Source organism: Thamnophis sirtalis, unplaced genomic scaffold (genome assembly GCF_051295495.1).
Source record: "Thamnophis sirtalis isolate CommonGarterSnake01/CBP01778 unplaced genomic scaffold, rThaSir2_p1.2 scaffold_6, whole genome shotgun sequence".
Lineage (NCBI taxonomy): Eukaryota > Metazoa > Chordata > Lepidosauria > Squamata > Natricidae > Thamnophis > Thamnophis sirtalis.
Window position 1 is genome coordinate 100,778,854 of NW_028261386.1, and position 19,848 is coordinate 100,798,701.

The 19,848-nt window shown below is 41.6% G+C and overlaps 1 protein-coding gene across 1 annotated transcript in view; it reads left to right on the forward strand.

Annotated features, from left to right (window-relative positions):
* Window positions 1-2,170: 2,170 nt before the first annotated feature.
* Window positions 2,171-19,848, forward strand: part of MAN1A1 (mannosidase alpha class 1A member 1) — a 69,499-nt gene continuing 51,821 nt past the window's right edge. The window contains exon 1 of the mRNA XM_014060825.2: window positions 2,171-3,395. Coding sequence (XP_013916300.2) covers window positions 2,760-3,395 — 636 coding nt within the window. The 5' untranslated portion in view covers window positions 2,171-2,759. The remainder of the gene's footprint in view (window positions 3,396-19,848) is intronic.

Below are 19,848 nucleotides of genomic sequence, written 5' to 3' on the forward strand. Positions count from 1 at the left end.
GTTCCCAATGCATTGCAAACTCATTCTATGTTTGCTGTATTGTTACTGATAGATCACAAATACTTCCATAACCTCATTGAGTATGTGCAAAGGTAAGCAGGGAGCACAATGAACAGTCAGTCTTTCCAATGAAAAAAGAAAGTACCAAGACAGATATCTACAAATGTATTTTCCACCAATGCAAGAGCATAGAAGGAAGGGGGAGAAAGCAGGGTTTCCCAAAACTATAGAGTAACTGGTAGTTTTAAGTGTATGTTGCATTCAAATTATCATACCAGCGTCCATCTAGTGCTGCATGATTGATAGGAGCATGTGCTTAACCAGACATGAGTCTAATTCTTCTGTGGTAGACCTCAATGATTGGCAATGAAAGTTAGTGGAAGGCTGCATATCAGATTTATCAATTTACAGATCTGGATAAGACTGAAAGCTTGCATAGTACAATGCTTATTCCATGTAAGTAAGATGAAATGCAGTACAGATAGTCTCCAATTTACAAATGTTCATTTAGTGACCGTTTAAAGTACAACAGCACTGAAAAAGTGACTAATGACCTTTTTTTCAGTTGTGTCTGTTGCAGCATCTCCAAGAACACTGGTTCCGTTTATGTTGCAGGGTCCTGGACTCATGTGATCTGCTTTTGAAACTTTTTGATAAGCAAAGTCAATGAGGAAACCAGATTCACTTAACAACCATGTTAACAACTTAACAACTGCAATGATTCACTTAATAACTGTGGCAAGAAAGGTCACAAAATGGGGCAAAACCCACTTAACAAATGTCTCTCTTAGTCACATAAATTTAGGGTTCAATTGTGGTCATAATTCAAGGACCAACTATAAGATAAAAGGAGAGTAGAGAAAGTTTGAGATTTGCTAGATTTATATTTTACCTTTCAAGAATTCACGACACAATGTAGGCTCCATTTTATCCTATTAATTTGATGAGATAAATTGAACTGAAAAAAGTGATTGTCTAAAGTGGCAAGATTTCACATTCCTAATCCAGTACTTTAACCACCAACCCTTATAGCAAGATTCCCCAAAGTGCTCAATATATTGATGGGACTATAGATCCGTGGTGGCACAGTGGTTATGTTGTAGTATTGCAGGCTAATTGGTAAAGACCAACTGCCAGGAGTTCAATCCTGACCAGCTAATTGTTGACTCAGCCTTCCATTTTTCCGAGGTCTGTAAAATGAGGACCAGATTGTTGGAGTCAATATGCTGACTCTGTAAAACTGCTTAGAGAGGGGCTGTAAAATACTATGAAGCGGTATATAAGTCCAAGTGCTATTTGCTACCCAAGTGATTCACATTCTTTGTAGTGTTGTTAGTTCATTCTATTATTTCGGTATAATAAATGTTTGGGAGTCAATCAATGGAAGACTTTGAAGAACCCTGCCTTACAATAAGGTAAAAAAAAAACCCAATTTTATAAAGTAGTTCTAACGCGCTTCATTGAGAATTCATCCCATTCTGTACAGCACAAGGAGATGCAGATTCTATGCAGATTTACACAGAACCAAAAGAAGTAACTCAATATTTCACTCCATGGCAGACAATCTCCCTGTTAACTACACGTCCAGCGTTAGTAACCCTTTTTTAATTAGTAACCCTTTTTTAATAAGTGTTGCAAAAATGAAGAGATAAACTGCGTGACGCTCCCACTCCGTGCATGAGACAGATACGAAAAAACCATGAGCCCGCGCTTACAAAAACTCGACACACACACCCGAGTTTTGAGCGGTTAAACGGCATTTGCGATTTAATATCCTTCCGTGGAGCACCGATCCAATTCCCCCGAATTAACAGGACAGAGTGAGGGAACCTAACGAATCTGGGGCTATCGGGCACTGCCTCCGGCGTGACGGGCGAGCCTCATCGACGGGGAAACACGAGGACTGTAGCGGCACCCACAGTTCGCACGTTCGGATCCGGGGAAAGCGGCCCGGAGCCTCCTCCGTTATTTCTAACGGAACGTCTTCCACGCCCACGTCAATCGCCCGCTTCGCCTCGCCTTCTAAACTCCGCCCCGCTTTTTTCCCCCCGTAACGTTTTCCTGCTCCGCCTACTCTGTGATTGGCCCGTCTCGCTCCTTCCCCGCCAAAGGGGGCCTCCCCTTTTTTTCCTCTTTAGCTCTCTTGGTTGGGCGAGCCTCTCTCAGTTCCGCACTTCGTGACCGGACAAATCGATTGTTCTGCGTAGCACGCGGGGTCCGGCGGCGCCTCGGCGGGGAGCAAAGGTTGTCCCTTGCTACGGACGAGCGGGGCGCCTCTCGGGCAACGCAGGGGCTCCGGGACCCGCCTGCCCTTCCGCTCGTTGGTTACCTGACAGCCAGCGTTGGAGGCGCCGGCATGGGCAGTTCTAGAGAGAGCAGCCGCCCCAGGAGCTGACAAGAGTCCGCCCTTCATCCCCCGTCGGCCGCTTAACCACGGGTCGCCACCGCCTGCCTGCCTTCAGCCCAGGGCTCCAACCGAGCGGGAATCGTGTTTTTTGCAAAGAAGAGGCGGCGGCCGTGGCGGCGGCAGGGACTCGAGAAAACTTCCTGTCGCTGGGGAGGACGGCGAAGTTGTCCCCGGCAGCGGCGGCCCGAGGCGACGGGCGCGGGCTAGTCCCGCTGCTCGCCCGCTCTGAGTGGGGCTGGGGAGGCAGCGGCTGCTGCTGCCGCACGGGAGCCTTGCAAACGGGCCGCCCCGCGGTTGTCCCAAGGCGGCCGTCGCCATCCTCTAGCAGCCGGACTTTATCAGTGGGGCTGCGATGCCAGCCGTCAGTTTGCTGCCGCTTTTCGGCAGCCCCGCCAACCCGGGCACTTTGGGTGGCTCCTTAGGCGGGGGTGCCTTGGGAGGGCCCGGGAGCCGAAAAGGGCCCGGCCCCAGCGGTGCGTTCCGACTGACGGAAAAGTTCGTGCTGTTGCTGGTCTTCAGCGCTTTCATCACGCTTTGCTTCGGGGCCATCTTCTTCCTGCCGGACTCCCCCAAATTGCTCAGCGGCGTCTTCTTCCACTCGACCACCCTCCAACAGCCGCCGCCGCCGCCGGCGGGGCCGCCCGCCCAGAGCGATCCGCACGTCCCGCCACCGGCCGGTGCGGGGAGTAGCAGCAGTTTCGGGGCCGGCTCGGCGGCGGCGGAGGAAGCGGCGGAGAACTTAGCCAAGATCCGTGAGGATCACGAGCGCGCTTTGCGAGAGGCGAAAGAGACTCTGCAAAAACTGCCCGACGAGATCCGCAGGGAAATCCACCAGGACAAGGTGAAGCTTCTCATGCAGGACAAGTTGGGCCGGGGAGAGCCGGGGGCTCCCGGATTGCCCGATCTACCTTTCCGCAAACCTATCGGGGCCGTCGGAACAGAACCCAGCGACCTCGCCGTCCAGCAGAAAAGAGAAAAGATCAAAGAGGTGAGTAATTACTGCAGGCGCTCAAATATACAGCCCTTGTGGCTTTTTTTCCTCCTCCCTACGAACCTCTGGGAGCAGCCGTTCATTTTTCCATTTCTTCGAGTGTAAGTTGATTTGTTTATTTGCACTCTTCTTAATACCATTTCTTGGTAATTCGTCACCTTCAAGACCTGCTTCCGCCGCTTGTTTGCAAGTGATTTAAGAGCTATTGTGCTTGGGTGCGGTCCTGTGATGGGCACGTCTTTTGACGTGAGCAGGAACTTCTAATGGGGGATAGATATGACACGTGTCACTCTTGTAAAACTGACAACGTGGACAGTCTTCGGAGAAAGCAAATTGTACCAACCCATATTTCTGAAGCCCTTAGTCCAAAATTGAAACATGGAGAACAAATTATAGTGATTTAGTTTTAATCGCTACAATTGGGAAGCCACAGCTAGAGAAGGTGGGATGAGGAGAATGGTGTCAAAGCCAGAAGAAGGGAAAGAAAGAAAATGTTTTTTGCTTTAATTTTGCTATCACAAACAATTACTGTCAGAAAGGGGTGGGGTTTTTTTGGAGGGGGGAACAATACAATATGGTATGGTTTGCCAGAAGATGTTTACTTCTGTGATCAATTGTCACTTTAGATTTCAATCCACAATTGTAAAAATTAATGGATAATGGGGGAGGGAGGAGGGGATTACTGAAAAAAATAGCAGCTTTATAAACTGATTACATTTGCATACCAGTCTCTGAAATCATTTAATATTTCAAGACAAAAATTGAAGAACTTAAACCTTAACTACATATTTTAAATTAATGGACTCATCCCTAAAATGTTAACTGGTGGATATCATTAGTTAAGAATATAAAAATTGTTTAAAATACAGTACTATTTTACAGATGATAGTGTCCATTTTCTAATGCTGTAAAGTTTAGAGCACAGTCCTCATCATATCTTGGAATTCTTGGATGTCTTTCCCATGACTAATATGTTCCTATCTGAAGTAAAGAAGGAGTGTGATACTGTTTTCCTGCCACCTTGAGTGAATTAGCATGGTGGGGAAACAACGACAGAATAGTCTTTTAAACTGTTATTAAGAATTATTCTATACAGGTAGATCTCATGTTTGTTCATTGAGGGGGTATTAAATGTCTTAAAACTATAAAGAGTTTAAAAGAAGCCTTTATGTGGAATAAAACACCTGCAAGTAAAGCAAATTATGTAGCAATAAATATGAACAGGTAGGTGTTTATAGGTAAGAATGATAAATACTGTAGAAATTATTTAGTGTGTCATATAGCCCACAAAAAGACTATCCTATGGAATGTAAGTAACTGGCTGCACTTGCAATAAGATCTATTTAGTGCAAAAAGATCTATTTAGCATGACATATTAAGCAATATATTCCATAAAATGTTCGTGAAATTAAGTACCATTTTATTCATGTTATAGTGCTATAGGAGTCATAGGTGCTGAAATAGAAGAATTAGATGAACTCCTGGGAAGGTACATCTAATCTCTAGAACAAATTGCTATGCAGTCTGGCTTGTGCTATCTATAAAGCTATGTCACATGTGACAATTCAGGGTACATTACAGGGCATTTGATTTCTCATTTATAAAATAACTGTTTTCTGAACTTTGGAATAGTAAATAGAACTGATAAAATGTTCTAAAGTTTGTATGTAACATTAGTGATAGATTACATGCATGCCTGCTCAAGTTTTCAATTTTTTTATTTGGGAAATTCAAGATAGTTAATCCCTACAGTTGGTTTATCTTTAAGAGATTAAACTATTCATTAAATCAACAAAGTTTCAAATTAAAACTGCTACTGCTATCAGTGACTATTCAGTGGCATATCTGGCTTTTAATTCCATGAATCTGATATTATGGAATTGTAATACTATACCTATGCTGCATATTTATATGAAACAGCTTTTTTCAGGCATTTCTGTCAGCATTAGTGAAATATATTAAAGCTATCTTCAAAGCTGTCTTAGAGTCATTATCAAAGAAGTTGATGACATTTTATATGTTGTGTTCATGAATTTCTGCCTAGAATTTTTTATTTTTTAGAACAGATTTTTTGAGTAGTTCAGACTACTTCACTTCGCTCTCTATCTCAGGAATATGCAATGTCCCAATACTACATTGTGCATTCTAAAATGCTACTATTATACTCTGTCGACATGTGGTTCCTGTGAAGTTTACAAAAAGTTTTAAAAAAACATTTAAAAAGCAGCTCTTCTATAGATGTGCATCTATCTGCAAAATTACAGTAGCAGGGCATTCTCCAAGCTTAAGAAAACAGTTCATTTGCTTTAGTTGTTATCTAGTAACAACTAAATTTATAAATTTATAAACGGAAGTATGTGTAATTTGAGTCCTCATTGAATTTCATGGTCTCTTAATGAAGCTGGAAGAAAATATTAGGTGACTTGTCAGAAGTAAATTTTTATTGTTGCTCTAGGGACAGGGGAGAAAGAACCTGAAGAAAATCTGTAGAGACTGTTGGAGGAATAAAAATATTTGTAAAGTAAATGAGGAATAAAATCATTTATGAATCAAATAAGGTGGTTCTTGTGATCCTTCTACTGTTCATTGCAATAGAAGAACACCAGTGTAGATCTTGATCCATGCGTTTCATCTACTGCAGAACATTTTGCTTGATGAACATTTTCAAAATGTTGTCATGAAGGCTTTCATTTTATTGTCGTCAGCATACTTTCCACTGGAAAAATGTAAACTGTATTTAGGTAGTTGTCTAGCTTGGGTTCTCTTTAAGTGTAATCTCGTGCAAAATCCTGAATAAGTGAACATAAAGATATCCTCAACTTAAACATTTTTGATGTTTGTGACCCTGAGGTTTCCTTTACTTCCTTGTCAGTTTTAGGGAAGTAATTTGCATTGCTTTCTTTGGCAGGGGGTTTTATACTGCAGAGTTGACTGTTGTAGAAATCTCAGGTATTCCCCCTAGACTGGAAAGGTCTATACAATTTTCAAACCAGAGAAAAAAATACTTTTAAATATCCTTCATCAATCTAAAGTCACTTTGTTACAATATGATTGCTACATGAATAAGTGAAAATTTATTTTAGTGAACTAATTGGAAAGAGAGTTTGTCCATTATTTTCCACATGGCTGGTAAATTGAAAAACATGTCATTACAGCAATCCAGATAACTTCATTTGTATTACCTATATCTGCATGGTAATGTTGTTTGCGTATAACATCACATTATGTCAAGAATATCATTTCCCTAATGCTATTGCATAAAATGATGTAAACTGCTGCAGAATTTAATTCACTGCATTGACATCTGGAAAATTGACATTGCAGTGATTTTGTCTTGCCAGATTATCCTATATGTAGTTCATCTATAGATTTAGTAGCATAATTGGATAAGTGATTTTGCAACAGCTAGACTAAAAATAAAGTATTCAGGTTATAAAAGGGCTTCTCTATTTGTCATTGTATCTGACAAAAGTTTTTCTTCCTATGTAAACTACTAGTTTATTTAAGAGTTGGCTGAACTCTGGGATCAGTTTCATATCATGCAGACAAAAATATCATATATTGAAATCTAAAACTAAGTATTTAGCTTTAGGACATTATCCATCTAAAGGGAGGATATTCCATCAATATAGTGTCCTTTAACTTTTCAGCTTTTTATTGTGGGTTTTTTTTAATGATTCAGGGGTAAAAGTAACTTTTTTCTAGATCTTGAGTACATTTCATTAGTGTCTGCTGTTTTTTTGTTTAAGTTTTGGTCATGTCTCTTTGAAATATATAATACAAGCATCTTATAATCTTGAGCCCAATCATAATAAAGCTATATGATACAGTCTTATTCTGTTCATGTAAACTTTAAAAAACTCACTTGTTCAACAAAGCTTTTTAGAAAGGATGCATTGAATATACAGTAATTGAAGAATACTTTAGAGTACACTTCTTGAAGCATAGATTAGTTGTGCTAGCGGAGACAAAAAATATTCTTGGGCATTTATTCAAGAAAGTAAACATGTTATTTTGATGTGTAGTTGCTCCAAAATTGTTAACTTATTAAAGCGGATAGTTCTTCTTTTTAAAACATAAAAACAAAACAAAACTCTATAGTTTGGGCTATAGTTTAAAAGGTTGCTAAGGCTATTAAATTAATAGAGTTGTGCAGAACAACGAGGGGCATTTAAGTCATGGCAAGACTGCAAGTGAAAGGGTTACTTTTCAAAACTTTGTCGCCAATCTCTGCTTGAAAATTCAGAGCAGCCTTATTCAATTTCATTGTACACATGTGGTGCAATGAAAATCAAGGCTTGATTTTGATTTGATGATAGCCTTCTAGCCCAAGTTATCTGTTTATGCATCAGTTTACCAAATAAATAAATCTGTGTTGGCAAGCGCAATGAATGTTGTTGCTGAAGCCGCCAGTTTGTCCCTGAAGTGAAGCTGCTTACCTCATCGCAGTCCCAGCCAATTCTCCCAATAATTTGTACAGGCATAGCATAAATGCCATAGCATTTAGAATCTTTAAAAAGAAGCTAATTTAATCCTGATGAAATAATAGCAAAAAAGAATTTAAACTCTAGTAACACCGTAATTTAAATTTCAAAATAGGATGTTTTATCATCAGAGCAAAATGGATTTTATATGTTTTGACCTGATTTGATATTGCCATGTGATAATTTAATTACATTTCCATTTGGCTAAGCCGTCCCTCCAAAATCCATTAAAATAATGTAGACACTTGACCCTCCTTTTTAACTATGTGAATCTCTAGAAACACATTTGTCAGGAAAAGTGCAGTAGCATGGCATGAGATACTTCATCACTCCAGTGGTTCTTTGTTCTCCCAGTATGTGTGTGTGTGTGTGTGTGTGTGTGTGTGTGTGTGTATTCATATGCATAATTGGATAAAACTAAAGACCACTAGAGTGATTGATGTTTGTTTTTGCATATGTCCAAGTAGGATTGACTTTTCACTTCTCTCCACCTCTACTTCTTCACCTGTGCTAGAACATATTGTATAATGGTCTAGAACTGAATACAGGGTTGCTGATGTTGCCTTTGTTTTCAAGTTATTGTTTACTCCTATTGACTGCCTGGACTTATGCCTGCAGTTTTCTTGGCCAAATTTTTAAAAATGGTGCGCCATTGCCTTCTTTCTAGGGCAGAGAGAGTAGTAATGGCCTAAAGTCACCCAGCTGGCTTCTTGCCTAAAGCAGGACTAGAATTCATAGTCCCCCTTTTTCTAGTCTGGCGCCTTAACTACTGTATCAGACTGAATCTCATAATATAGTTTAGGATGATGCTTTTTAGGAGCTAGGTAAAATTACTTCTAAACATATGAGTTTTACTCTATATTTAATCAAGTAAACCACTTAATTATTAGAAATAAATATCACAAGGTTATTGACAATGACATAATATTTCATCGATTAAACTTCATCTTCAGACATATGTTTAAGTATTTTATAATATATTTCATTAGCTCTGGCATAGCTAACTGCTGAATAATTATTAAAATACAGTTTTCCCGGGAGCTGCTGTATAAAAAGAAGAGTTAGGCTTGCTTACATGGTTCTTGTTCTCCACCCATCTGCAGCTTTGAGAAATGCAGTGCATGTAAAAGTTTACAGGATTAAAAGTAAAATGTCAACATTGTTAACATTGTTCATTAATATATTTATAGTGGTGGTTTATCTATGAAATTTATGTAACATTTTGTATAATATTCAGATGCAAATTGCTAAAATAATTGACTAACTTTAAAGTCTTGCTTAATTATAAACGTTTACAGGAAAGATTAAAACTAAAACAGAATAATCCAATATCAAATTCATAATATATTTCTTTACCAAGCCCAAGAACCTTAGTTTTCATTCAGAAATGAGAACTTTAGTTCATTGTTGCATTATATTTTTCCTGCCGTAAAGAGTTTCAGTGTTCCTTCTGACTATCTCTTGCCAATGTATTAATATCTTTGTACTTTGAGAAGAAACGATCTTATACTTCCTTCCTTCCTTTTCTTGACAATGCAACAGCTAATGTATCCAAATCAGCAACAATTCACAGTTTACACATATTTGTTTCACAAAATATTCAAATGCAAATCATCATTGAATTGGTATTGACTTTGGAGACCTATCAGTCATAACTGAATGTACTCGTAATACTATTCTTTTCTGAGATAAGCAACACAATACACAGCATAGAAAAAGAATAAAATTAGGAGGGCAGCATTATTCAGTGTACTTATTTGGCATCATATTTCCAAATTTTGCTCTTTGCTACCTGTCATGTTTCAGCCAACTGCTAGTATACCGTTCCAGATGAAACCCCTAAACTTTTTGTATTTAATCTCTTTCTGTAACAATAATGGCATTGTTGGGAGAGACGCAGTATTCATAAACATGTACTTATATTTAACATCATAAGTATAAGGAACCCATATTTGTATTTTAGCATTTCTGCTGAGATGCCATCTATACTTGGAACTTTTTCTACATTCATGAGTTCAGGTTTTTTTTTCCTTGGATATTTTCATTTATGGAATGTGTTTCATTTCCACTCTTCAACAGATCTCTGAAATATACCTCCAGTAAATGGTGGCTCAGTGGCTAAGATGCTGAGTTTGTCGAGAAAGGTCAGCAGTTTGGCGGTTTGAATCCCTAGTGCCACGTAACAGAATGAGTTCCCGTTACTTGTCCCAGCTTCTGCCAACTTAGCAGTTTGAGAGCATGTAAAAATGTTTGGAAATGTTTGGAAATGTTTATTCCATTTGTATGCCGCCCTATTCCCGAGGGACTCAGGGCAGCTAACAAACAAAGGTGTGGGGGGGGGGGGGGAATACAAGCAACAAAACAAAAAGACAAAAACAAGTTAAAAACAAAGCAACAGTTGCAACAATTCAAGTGGGGCTGGGAACTCATCAGCCCCAGGCCTGTCGGAACAGCCAGGTCTTAATGGCTTTGCGGAAAGCCTGAAGGGTGGTGAGGGTCCGGATCTCCACGGGGAGATCGTTCCAGAGGGCCGGAGCAGTCACAGAGAAGGCCCTCCCCCGAGGGGTCGACAGTCGACATTGGCTAGCAGATGGTATTCGGAGGAGGCCTAATCTGTGGGATCTAATTGGTCGTAGGGAGGTAATTGGCAGGAGGCGGTCTCTCAAATACCCAGGTCCAATACCATGTACGGCTTTAAAAATGCAAGTAGAAAAATAGGAACCACCTTTGGTGGGAAGGTAACAGTTTTCTGTGTGCCTTTGCCGTTTAGTCATGCCAGCCACATGACTACAGAGACTTTTCAGACAGTGCTGGTTCTTCGGCTTCGAAACAGAGATGAGCACCGCCCCCTTGAGTCGGGAATGACTAGCACACCTGTGCAAGGGGAACCTTTACCTTTATACCTTACTTAAGCATAATTTCAAATAATTTAGCCATTTTTGTTTTAATTCTCTTCACTTTGCCCACTTAACCACTTCCAAAATCCTCCCCCCCCCCGCAATCAAATTCTGAGTTTTTATCTCTTAATTTTAACTATTTCTTACTCTCTTTATCTATAGCTATATTTTTCTGTATATCTTTCTCTCTATTTTTCTATCTCATTTTATAAATCCATGTTTTTGCTATGCACTCCGTATACATTCCCTCATTCTTTATATGCCATTGTTCATCAACAGACGGCCCTATGAATATTAACCTCCACTATCCGTCATTCCTCTGGTCAGCCAAGATTTTGACATATTTCTTCTCTTGGCTCTTCCACCCAGGAGGAAAGCTAAGAAAACTAAATAGCGCCATGCAGATGTTGTCACTTTTGTTGTTGTTATTCTGCAGCCACAATCTCTTTCGTTTCTCTGTAAATAATTCTGAACCTCTGTTTTTGGTTCTCAACTTCAGTCCCAACTTGTTAAAGAAAGGAAATCACAGTAGTGATAATAAACAAATCATGAGCAGACCCATCTGGATTAATTACTCATCACCCACTAGGAAGCAGGAGTCCAGTGAAAGTGATTGAGTAGTATATAACAGCATGCTTTTTCTTCCTGGGTAATCTAGAATCCTGTTCAACTATTTGTGGAAACACTTCCATTACCACTCCCTTGTTAATAAACATGAAATAATATTATATGGTTGTATATATACATTTTTAACCCAAAATGTTTTCTATTATAGCACCAGTTTTGGAGTACTTGGGTTAATTGCATTCTCCTATAGGAAAATGCAAACCTTAATGTGGATTAAAATTTATCTCCTTGCTTCACACTGAATTGTTTCCCTTGTTCTCAAATACATTGTATAAAATTAAGAATCTTAATAGGATTTTATTAGTATGCTTGTAAATCAGTTTTAGTTAATGCTCTACTATAAATATATAAATGAACTTTATTGTAAATGTGTTAAAATAGTGTAAATGTGTTAAACTGATCAACATCTTCAAATCTTTTATTTCATGCAGTGCATGTTGCTGAGGTATTTTTTTGGTGCCCAGACTCAGGAGTCCCAACTACACATGTATAGTTTGGCCTTGTATTTTTGATGGTACATACACAGCTGTCTGCTATAAGAATTGGACAAGAAAAAAATAACAAAAAAAGTATCTTTGGCTGTTTATGATATTTATTCATATGGATTTTTACATTCTATATCCATGTTTTTTTAATATTGTCATTTCGTCTCATTGTGCATTGCCCCAAGTTGCTTTTGATGAGATAGGCGACTGTATAAATTTGAATAATAAATAAATATGTGAGCCCATGCTGTCCTTCTGCTCTATACCAATTATAAGGCAAAGGTCCTTCAGCGCATTTTTGCTGTGTGCATTAAAAAAGAGTTAATCCTTTTATTGCTATATTGATTAGGCCATGACCTGCGGCACAAATGAACAGTGTTCATTTGGATTGTTGGATTGTTTGGATTGGATTGTTACTAGATGGGATTTTTTGCCAGTTGCCAGGAAAAGATCAGGTATGGATAACCAGATAAAGTATTCCTCCTTTAATTTCCTCAAACTATTTGCATTTGTGTTATTTAACAGCTGTTGAATTACATTAGCATTACATCTTTGGATCTCTGAGGACAATAATGTTAGAAAATCATTTGATCCATTTTTTCTTATGGCACATATCTAATATGCACATATGTACGCAGTTTGATTACAGTGTACATTGAGTACTTGATAAAAAATAGTAACTTGTAAATAAAAGTATAACTTGTCTCCATTGATCTTTATGCAACAACGGCCACAGTATAACAGTGCTGATATCACGGGGTAGATTTCCTGGGAATTTTCTGAACTTTCATCGAGTTCAATAGATTGGCTTCCCATTTTATCCTCCTTTAAAACTTCCATCAGATGAAATAGCTGAGGTTGGCTGGCAATTGAGAGAGGAGCCTATTGGGATTAGGGTTTTTTGCCAGGACTGGTTGAATGTTCCTGATTTCTTTCTCGTCATCTTCTATCCCTCAGTGGCTGAAATTTAATCCCTGAGGCAAGAGGCGATCCAGGAAAAAGAAGTAGAAGACTTTGCTTCAGGTTGTCTTTAAGCAGGGGTGGGTTCCTGCTGGCATTACTACAGGTTCAGTGCCCAAAAAATCTTGTGCGTGCGTGCTCACTTCACTCACATGCCAGACGCATGCTCTGCACTCGTGCACATTTGCACTTAAAAAGGTCTGTGCCATGGCAATGCTGTGCCGTGCACACCATTAAAAAAGAGGAAAAATTACATTTTTTTCAATGAAGATTGTTCTGTGCATGTGCCAAACAGAAAATAAAGATGGTAGTGCCCAGGATAGACCCAGTATAGTCACATGTCCAGCTGAGTTACTATCTATTCGAACAAACCGGGCCATACCACTAGGAACCCATCTCTATCTTTAAGTAATAAGGAAATGTTTTAGGCAGAAACAGCATTACATTTTAATTTCTTTGGTCTGTACATGCTCTTGCACTGTATGCCCTTGTGCTTCTAACAATCTATTCAGTGTCCTGATTAGAGCAACATATAAACCGCAAGTAAATGATAAGCAGGTCAACAGTATTGTGTATATTTTAGTCTTTTATTACACAGATGAGGTTTGCCTGAAAATACTTCATTGCTTCCAAATTACTTGTAATAACTTTTCTTGAGAAATTCTTAGAGGTTAGTAAAAGTCAGAACCTGGGGTGGAAAGTGCAGAGTTGGGGGAATCTCAGCAATCACACTGTGGTTGTCCAGGGAAGGGGCAACACACATTCAAGAGAGCAACCCAAAATAAGAGACTGTGCAGTCCGGAACTGGATGGGGGAGAGGAGGAAAAGGTTCAGGATAGCTACACCCTAGAATCTCCCAGGATATATTTATTAAAGTTAGAAGTCTATAGCTTTAGCCAGGTCTTAGCCTTAGATTCTATTAGTGTAAATCAGGGATGTCAAAGTCAATCCCATTGCGGGCCGTATCAAGATTTTGTTTGGCCTTTGGCGGTTGGGGTGGGCATGGCCTGGATGTGGCTGATTGGGTGTGCGTAGCCAGGGTGGGCCAGGGTGCACTGGATAATCCCTCATAGTCTCCAGGACAGCCCTGCTAGACAACTCTGGGCCTACTGCAGGCCGCATCTGGCCCGTGGGCCGCGTGTTTGAATGGGGCTCAATTGGATTTGAGCCTAGGCCTGACAGAACCTGATGGAATTGTAACAATCCAGTGCTACCTTATGATCTTGGGATTTTTTTTCTTGTTCTTAAACCAATTTATTAGCTACTGTACATTGTAAATTGGTTGACTCTACATTTTCGGTCCTACACATTTACAACTGTAAGATTTAAAAGCTGAGAAGTGTGTTTGCATTTCTCTTTTTTTTTCCTAGTAAAGTTTGATCTTTCTTGCCCGATTGGGAGTGGGAGAAAAGCTGATATCTCTACTTTACACTTCTCAATACTATATGATAAAGAGGCAATGCGATAGCAACTATTTCATTATTTTCTTTTTATCCTCCAAATAATCAGAAAGGGGCTGATTAACAGAGAAGACACTAGGGAGTGTCCCCTTGGAAGATGGGTGATAAAATGCCTGCCAAGCTGCTACTTCTAAGTAGTACTAAGTACTACTAGTACTAAGAATCCCTCAAGGGAGTTAATTTGTATTCTCTTGTTTTCATGTTTTTTTTTAAAGTTTATTTCAGACAAATTTAATTTGGATCCCAGGAGGATGCCATTAATAACTTAAACAGTGTTATTTATTAGAGCAACTAACAAAACTTAGGAAAAAGTGGAGTAAACAACCACACATTCACATCCACACAAATACTTCATAATTCTAACATCTGGCAAAGCAACAAAGGCACACATCTGCAATATATTTAAGTGTTCTGGAGATTACTGCCTGCATGAAGAATGAGCAGTGATAATATGCCTGCAGCTTGTTTAATGTTGGCAAATCCCTCCTTTTTCTAATCTCCATTTAGCTGTGTTGTATTCTTTATTGTGAAAAGACAAAAGCTCTGTTTGTGTTATTAGAGCTAAGCTGAAATGTCCCTCCTTTATAGCTAGTTCACCTGTGAAAGGGAGCCTGACAATTATTCAAAAAGACACAGAAAGTTTGGCAGAATGCTGTTCCTCTACCTGCTCACACAAACGTTTCTACCTCTCACAGAGCTTTCAGGTGGTAGTAACAATCCATGGTGCTTGCATTCATGGGTAGGATTGACTGTTGCTACTGTAACATTATTATTAAAAAGTGCCTTCCTTGAAGAAGAGATACGGGCTAATGTCATTAACCACAAGTAAAGATAGTTCAAAGATAAGAGCAATGTTTTCTATTTTGATTTAAAAAGTATTCTGGCCACCTCTGAATTAACTTCTGTGAGGTCATCATACAGCCACAATTGGTATGATACTTTGCTGACATTAGTGATGCTGTAATTTTAGTGTGTCTTTATTACAAAGTTTTTCAGATTTAGGCTAATTCTTTTTTAATAGCAGTAATATTTATCTTTAAATATGTAGTGTAGGTGTCCCTTTGTTTGTTTTTTCTGCTTTATTGCAAACTTATTTTAAAATTTAGTCTTATGACTAACAATAATGAATTTCAGTGATAGCATTTCAGATATATACATTTACCATACTTATTTTTTGGTGCAGTGCCTTTAATGATGTGGCATCTTGTTCTAAAATAACTGAGCAGGTTTAGTACTTACTTGGGAGACTATCAGGGAATCTCAGGTTGGTAAAGGTTAGACTGGAAGTCAAAAAGCATCACAGAAATAGTATCTGCAGTCACCTGGATAGTATATACTTAAGAAATTTCACTTTCCCTTATTCCATAATCAGTCATGAAAGGAAGAGTAATATACCTCTTCTAAAAAATTTATACATTCTGTGAAAGACATTATAAGTATAATCTTTATTGCCATTGTACTTAAATGCAACAAAATTGGTTATTCATTCTTATTGAAATAGAAGTATAGGTGGAATTCAGTAATATATTGCTTTTAATCAGCAGAACAAAATAAAGGCAACTCTCCCTCCCCATTACTCAAATCCTGTTCTAAATAAATTCCAACCTCTTTGATAGGATTTTAATAGTCCGCCGGATAGTGATTGTAGAGGGAAAAAGCATCCCATCAAAAATAGTCTTTACTTATCAACTTTACCATTTAACAACTGCTTGCAGTTATGACAATGATGGAAAAGTAATTTTGTGAACAATCCTAGCATTTACAACCTTCGCAGGTCTCCGAAGCAAAAGAAATCAGGAGATCATAAGCACAACTTTTATTTAACTGTTTCACTTAATGACCAGGTTGCCAGTCCCAAATGTGGTCACTAAATGAGAAATACTTTTATAGCTGTAGTTAGACAGAATCCAACACTGGAGGCCATCTAAAATACTCTATAATTGTTTTTTCTTCTGTTACAATATAGTGAACTCTGACAAAATTAGGTCTGATATCATGACCAAAACTTCAACCTCTTGCTGCCTCAGGTCTCTCACTTATGTTGATTAAATTTTAAGACAAAATTTTAATAACATACAAGCTACCAGCGTGCCCTACCTTGTACTATCTCTTCTTTGAGAAAAAAAATGGAAGCTGTAGCTAACCTGGTGATCTCCCCATTGGGGAAAGTTGCTGTAATGTGTGAGAGGCCTATGGACACAGGAGTGGGCCAGAGCATTACGGTCTTAACTGGGAGGGGCAGATATGGCGGGGACTTTAGGGAAAGCCATTACCGGGGAAGGAGGGTTCGCTATGTTACAGAGATCCCTCCTTCTGGCCCTATTAGCCCCACTCCAAGGCCAGATGGCACGAGTAGTCAGGGCCCTGGTCTCAGGCTGCTGTTGCTAAATGTCAGGTCTGTGGTTCACAAGGCTCCCCTCGTCCGGGATTTAATTTTAGACGAGGGGACAGACCTGGCATGTATTACTGAAACCTGGCTGGGCCCGGTGGGAGGAGTCCCCCTCACCGAGATGTGCCCAGAGGGTTTTCAGGTGCTTCACCAGCCGTGACCCCAGTGAAGGGGTGGGGGAGTGGCCGTGGTTATCCGAGAGTCTTTAGTTCCTTGTAGGATCCCTGCTCCGGAGCTTGCCGGGTGTGAGTCCTTGCTGGTGAGGTTGGACCCTAGGGGTCAAGTGGGCCTGCTGCTAACGTACCTGCCTCCCAACAGCATTGCAGCAGCTCTCCCCTCGCTCCTCGAGTCAGTAGCCGAGCTGGCAGTTGAGTTCCCCAGGCTTATGGTGCTGGGGGATTTCAACTTGCCTTCGCTCGGTGAGCATTCTGATGGGGCGCAGGAGTTCATGGCTTCCATGACAGCCATGGCTTGACCCAAGTAATTCAGGATCCGACTCACTCGGCGGGTCACACATTTGACCTCGTATTCCTCTTGGAGCAGTGGAATTGCGATCTTGATCTGAGGGGTATTGAGATCTTGCCCTGTCGTGGTCGGACCACTGCCTACTGAGGCTTGACTTTCAGAGCCGATCCCCCATTGTAGGGAGGAGGAACCGATTAAGTGGTTCCACCCCAGGCGCCTTATGGACCCTATGGGCTTTCAGACGGCGCTTGGTGTTATACCTGATACTCTTGCCCGCGATTCGGTTGGGACACTGGTCGCTGCTTGGAACTCAGCAGCGGCAGGGGCCCTTAACCGGATTGCGCCTTTACGGCCAATCCGAGGCAGTGGATCCAGGAGGGCTCCTTGGTTTACTGAGGAACTCCGGGAGATGAAGCGCCAAAAGAGACATCTAGAGCGCTGCTGGAGATCCAGTAAGTCCGAGTCAGACTGAGCACTATTAAAATCCTGCATCAGAGCCTACCTCCGGGCAATTCGGACATCAAAAAGAACTCATATTGCCGCTCTGATAGCTTCCGCTGAGTCACGCCCAGCCACCTTGTTTAGGATAGTCCGTTCCCTCCTTAAAGGGAGGGATTCGGGCACTCCTTTACAAGGTAAGGCTGAGGAGTTCGTCCAATGTCTCGTGGATAAAGTGGCTCGGATTTGGGCAAACCTGCACTCCAATTGCGCAGAGCCAGCCGAGGTACTGGGGGAGGGTCTTGAGCGACATCGTTGGATTGATTTCCAGTCTTTTACTCCTGAGGATGTGGACAAGGCCATCAGAGCAGTGAGTGCCTCCACATGTGTACTGGACCAGTGTCCCTCCTGGCTGGTCGCGAACAGCAGGGAGGTGACACGGGGCTGGATCCAGGCGATAGTGACCGCGTCTCTCCAGGAAGGGTCCTTTCCCCCCCATTAAAGGAGGCAGTGGTGAGACCCCTACTGAAGAGACCGTCCTTGGATCCAACCATTTTAAATAACTACTGTCCAGTCTCCAACCTCCCCTTTGTTGGGAAGGTTGTTGAGAAAGTGGTGGCCTCTCAGCTCCGGCGGTCCTTGGAAGAAGCCGATTATCTAGACGCCTTCCAATCTGGTTTCAGGCCTGGCTACACCATGGAAACTGCTTTGGTCGCACTGACCGATGATCTCTGGCGAGCCAGAGACGGGAGCCAGGCCTCCGTTCTGGTGCTCCTGGACCTCTCAGCGGCCTTCGATACCATCGACCATGGTATCCTGCGGCAGTTGCGAGAGGTGGGGGTGGGAGGCACCGTTTTTTGGTGGTTCTCCTCCTACCTCTCGGGCAGGTCGCAGTCGGTGTTGGTTGGAGGACAGAGGTGGACCCCTAGGCCCCTTAACTATGGGGTGCCACAGGGGTCGGTCCTGTCCCCCCTCCTGTTCAACATTTACATGAAGCCGCTGGGAGAGATCATCCGACGGCACGGGATAAAATACCACCAGTATGCGGACGATACTCAATTGTATCTGTCCGCCCCGTGCCAGCTCAGTGAAGCAGTTGACGTGATGTGTCAGTGCCTGGAGGATGTGAGGGTCTGGATGGGGGTTAACAAGCTGGCTCTCAATCCTGACAAGACCGAGTGGCTTGTGTTTTTTCCTCCCACAAATTGGCAAGGTATTCCATCTCTCAGGCTGGGGGGTGAAATTATGCGCCCCTCAGACTGGGTTCGCAATTTGGGAGTCCTCCTGGACCCACAGATGACCTTAGATCACCATTTGTCGGCTGTGACCAGGGGAGCATTTGCCCAGGTTCGCCTGGTGCACCAATTGCGTCCCTACCTGAACCGGGAGGATCTTACAACAGTCACTCATGCCCTTGTGACCTCAAGACTGGACTACTGCAATGGGGCAGCCCTTGAAGAGTGTTCGGAGACTTCCGCTGGTCCAGAATGCAGCCGCGAGAGCGATTGTGGGTGCGCCACGGTACACCCACGTCACATCTATCCTCCACGAGCTGCACTGGTTGCCTATTGGTCTCCGGATACGCTCCAAGGTGCTAGTTATTACTTATAAAGCCCTACATGGTATTGGACCTGGGTACTTGAGAGACCGCCTCCTGCCAATTAACTCCCATAGACCCATTAGATCCCACAGATTAGGCCTCCTCCGAATTCCATCTGCCGGCCAATGCCGGCTGTCGACCACCCGGAGGAGGGCCTTCTCTGTGACTGCTCCAGCCCTTTGGAACGAGCTCCCCGTGGAGATTCAGACCCTCGCCACCCTTCAGGCCTTCCGGGCAGTCGTTAAGGCCTGGCTGTCCCAGCAAGCCTGGGGTTGAGTTCCCCCACCCTACTTGAATTTGCTGTGCTTGCTGTGCTTTTTTAAACTGTTGTATCACTGTCCTGTTTGTCTTATTTTCTGTATTTGTTTTTCCCCTTCCCCTAGTTTTTGTTCAGCCGCCCTGAGTCCCTTTGGGGAATAGGGCGGCTTACAAATCGAATAAATACCAAATACCATTACCAATACCAATCCCTTATGACAGTGGTTTTCAGCCTGTGATCTGGAGACCGGGGGTCTGTTGTCACATGGGGTCTGTGAAGGCTTGAAGAAATGTTATGATTTAAATATTGAGTTAAGTCTTGGGGCTCCATGGCCACAAAAAGTATTTAAAGGGATCAGTGGTGAAGAAAAGGTTGAGAATCATTGC